General features: G+C 36.0%; 1 protein-coding gene across 1 annotated transcript; it reads right to left on the bottom strand.

The window, feature by feature from the left end:
• Positions 1–3,576: 3,576 nt before the first annotated feature.
• LOC131146431 (probable aquaporin TIP5-1) lies at positions 3,577–4,646 on the bottom strand. The gene is made up of 3 exons (XM_058096040.1): positions 4,488–4,646; positions 4,135–4,385; positions 3,577–3,954 (listed from the first exon to the last, which is right to left on the bottom strand). The coding sequence occupies exons 1-3, from the start codon at positions 4,621–4,623 to the stop codon at positions 3,577–3,579; spliced, it is 765 nt and encodes a 254-aa protein (XP_057952023.1). The 5' UTR covers positions 4,624–4,646.

Raw genomic sequence — 4,646 nt, 5'->3', positions numbered from 1 at the left:
AGTGGTACTAACCGCTTCAGTCCAGAGATATAAGGGAAGATTGTATTCATTAATCATAGTTCTAATAATTTCCTGTAAGGATCTATTCTTTTTCTCAACTACACCATTTTGTTGTGGAGTCTTAGGTGCAGAAAAGTTATGAGATATATGTAAATCACAAAAGTTTTCCATATCCTTATACTTGAATTCTTTACCTCTATCACTATGGATATGTGTGATGGTATGACCCTTTTCATTTTGAATTTTCCTACATAATTTGGCAAGTCTCTCACATGCTTCATCCTTAGATGCTAGAAATAAAACCCATGTGAACCTAGAGTAATTGTCAACAATTACAAATGCATAGGATTTACCTCCTAGACTCTATATTTGATTTGGGCCGAATAAATCTAAGGGAAGCATCTATAGTGGCCTACTAGTAGAAATGATTTTCTTTTTTTTAAAACTAGACTTGGTTTGCTTATTAATTTGACTGGCATCACAAATTTTATCCTTTACAAATCTTGTCATAGGTAAGCCTTTAACTAATTCTCCTTTTACTAGTTTTGAAAGCAAGTCCATACTAGCATGTCCTAATCTCCTATGTCAAAAACAACTAGCCTCTTTAATTGCATAAAAGCATTTTACATTTTGCGAGGCTAAGTTATCAAAGCTAATAGTATAAACATTTTCATGACGATCAGCAATAAAAAGAATTTTATGATTAGATGGATTTTCAATAATGCATTATCATGTTCAAAAGAAACCCTATACCCTTTATCACACAACTGAATGATACTAAATTATGCTTCAAATCTTCTACCAATAGAACATCATTAATTATGAGAGAAGGTTCCTTACCAACCTTCCCGACTCCTATGATTTTTCCTTTAACATTATTTCCAAAGGTGACGTATCCTCCATCTTTAGGCATAATGGATGCGAACTTGACTTTATCAAGCGTCATGTGCCTCGAGCATCCACTATCCATGTACCATTTATCCCTGGAGGAGGACGTCCTGAAGCATACCTATAAGAGAAACTTAGGTAACTACTTTTGGTACCCAAATTTTCTTGGGTCCGTTAGGGTTAGTATCTGAAACTCCCTTTACTCTCTAGACCATCTTAGATTTAGTGTCTTTACTTTTGAAGGGATGGTCAAATTTAATGTGGTCTTTCTTCTTACACATAAAAATGTGGTATGCAAATAAAACACTTTAGAGGGAATATAAAATTTTGATTCATTCACAAAATAGCCCATGGGAAGATTTTTCTATTTCTTATTTTCTATTCCATTAAAACTCAATCCTTCCTTATCTAGGGATTTTCTTTGAGCACCAAGGAGTTTTTTAAAATTGTTTTTGCCCTCTATAAATTTGTAAATATTTTTTGGAGTCATCTTCTAGCTTTCTTTCTAACTCTACAATTTTCAAATCCTTTTCTTTTATCAAAGTAGAATAAGACTCCTTTAGATTTTCTAACAACTTTGACAATTTTTTTAAGAAAAAATCTCACAACTTTCGTGTTTAAGATTTTAACAGATGAGAAGGTTTAGATAATTAACAAAAAAGGGCAAATCATTGACGGCTTGGTCAAGTGCATTGACGGTTTCAGGTAGAGAGCTGAATGGTTTTCTTGCCTGAGGAAACCGTCGACGGTTTGCGTCGAGTTCTGAACCCCAACAGCCATAAAACAGCTAGTTTTCAAAGTAGAAAAATATTTTATTTAGCTAACAACCATATAATGGCTAGTGGCCCAATTTGCCTATAAATACAAGTCTAACGACTTGTTTAAAGATTGATTTTAGTGATTAACATCTTTAGTATATCATTCACAAACACTTTGCATTTAGTTCATCATCTCAAGTGCTCAAAATCTATCTTGCTCTTTAATCTTGTGTTGATTCATTACTTAAGAGATTTGTGTGAGGTTTGTGTTGTATCAAATATCTGCTCATTCAAGGAGCTTTGTTTGTAATTCATCTTCTTGTTGCAAAGGGTTCTTGGTGAACCGAGTTGTGAAGGGTTCTTGGTGAACCGTGATTGAAGGTTCTTGGTAAACCTTGCAGCTCTTGGTGAGTAAAAGGGATTGGTTCCCGTGTGAAAGTTCTTGGTGAACCTTGCAGCTCTTGGCGAGCAAAAGAGATTTGTTCCCGTTTGTAAAGGCTTCTCCTCTGGTGAAGGAGACTTAGAGTGGATTGTGGAATCCTTTAGTGTGTCTCAAGGCACGGATGTAGGCAAGAGACTGAACCACGTTAAAATTGTTTATCGAACTTTTCTTCCCTACTCTCTTATTTTATGTCTTGTGCATGATTTATATTTTACATATTGTGATATAATTTTTTGTATCTTATTAAGTTTTATATTTTGTAGAGAAAAACGAAAATACACAAAAGAGTCCATTCACCCCCCTCTAAACTCGACTCCATAGCCAACAAAACCACTTTAAACAAATACCTCATTCATGTTTGCACAAAATTACCAAGTAGTTACAACATAAAGAAATCAGTCCATATATATAAACATTTTAATGATTAGACTTTGAAATTTTTTCATATTAAGGATCTCATATTGATATATATGAAGAAGGCATAAGAAGTTATAGGATTGGAAATGTTATATTCCATTAATTTATGTAAGTCTCAAGCTTAACTATCCTCCCAATTGAACCTAAAAAAATCCATATTTTTAATGAGACTATTTAAAAAATAAATCGCCATTACTTTTTTCCCCAACACAAACATGCTTCTTGTCTTATAAGTGAGTGTCCAACTGATGAGGGTGAGCTTTGTGTTAACCATCAACTGTTATGTTTTGGGTTTTGTTATTACACTAGCTACATGTTTAGTATATAAGAATATGGTTTATTACTCAATTTCTTGTTCCCCATTCAAATCTATACATTCCTTCCATTCCTCTTCGTTGCTATTTGACCAAAAAAAAAAAAAAACTAACCGAGAGTTTAGATTTCAAGCAATGGATTTAGATTTGTCTGAATTTGAATAAAAATTTATTAAAATTTATATTAAAATTTATCCAAATACAAACAAATCTAAATCTAAAATTCAAAAGCCATGATCTCAAACATTATGTAAATAATATGTAATTTATTATTTTAATTTATACGTTCCCATGCATGTCTTTTTGGAAAGAAATATGTTGATCAATCTCTGAAAGAAGAATCTCATTTCATCATCATTTATCAAGCCATTACAAGATGTACTTATAATGTTAGTGTTCTTCCAAACACTATTTTTAATTTCAATTTCTAAATAAATATTATAAATTTACTATTCAAAAATTTAATTAATTAATTAGTTAGTTTAAAAATATGTGTGATATATATATATATATATATATATATATATATGAAATGAAATGAAAAAAAAAAAAAATCATCCCAATATCCATATTCTATGCTTAACCTGTTTCTTGAATTAACACAAGCATTCGTCACTATACAATTACTTTAACTACATTATCCTAAGTACATCTGCAATAAAATTAATTAAGTTACGAAAGAAGAAGAACAAAAAAAAAAAAAAAAGCGAGGAGGCAATTATCATGTATGGTTTTCTGAATCTATACGCCTAATTAATTAAACTCCATCCGCAATACCCCTGATCGACTCCGGAGCCTGGGCCGGGTACACCACATTGTCATATAGAAGCGCAGCAACCGCCGCCCCAATCAAGGGTCCGACCCAATATACTGCCTGGTTCTTGAACCGACCCGCAACCAGCGCGGCCCCGAATGAGCATGCCGGGTTCATTGACCCGCCCGTGAACGGCCCGGCTGCCAACACATTGGCCCCTGCCATGAGCCCGATCGCCAAAGGCCCAATGGCCCCCAACGCACCCCGCCTCGGGTCGCCCGCAGCGTACACGGTGTAGACCAAACCAAATGTGAGCACACCCTCTAATATGGATGCTCCGAAACCCGTCATATCCACCGCGATTGCATGATTCGGAACATCCTGCGAAATATTCGTATTTCACGATTAGGAATCAAACAAAATCATTCATTATATAATGGAAAGCCAAACCCATAAATTCATTTTGGATGTTTTGTTGGATTTGTGAAGCCTGTTTTCTCTTATTATGTAATCATAATTTAATGATGATCAATTTAAATGTAATGGTTTGTGAGAAGTTACCTGGCCGACGGTGATGACTCTGAGTAAAAGGCAAGCCACAACTGAGCCCAGCATCTGAGAAGCCCAGTAAAAGATGGCGGTTGGAATGCTAATGTGGCCACCGATGGCCATCCCAAAGGTGACGGCTGGGTTCACGTGACCGCCAGAGACATTTGCCGCGATGTACACCGTCGAAGACAGTGCGAAGGCGGCGGCCACCGCGACTGCCACCAGGCTCGACGGATCTGACGTTGCGTCCGGCGTTATTTTCCCTGCCAATTAATTAAATAAGCAAATCAATCAATCCATTTTTACTAAACCAACAAATCATCCAATTTTTTTTTTAAAAAGAAAATTGGAAGTTAGAGACTCACTGGAAGCCATAGAGGAGCCGACGACGGCGAGAACGAAGAGGAAAGTGGAGATGAACTCGGCGAGGTAGGAGCGGAGGGCGGCGGGGGCAAATGATTGGCCGAAGCGGGCGGAGAAAGACGTCGTATTCGGAGCCATTTCGTCGCGAGGGAACGCAGAAG

Source organism: Malania oleifera, chromosome 13 (genome assembly GCF_029873635.1).
Source record: "Malania oleifera isolate guangnan ecotype guangnan chromosome 13, ASM2987363v1, whole genome shotgun sequence".
NCBI lineage: Eukaryota > Viridiplantae > Streptophyta > Magnoliopsida > Santalales > Ximeniaceae > Malania > Malania oleifera.
This window is presented reverse-complemented; position numbering and strand designations above follow the sequence as displayed.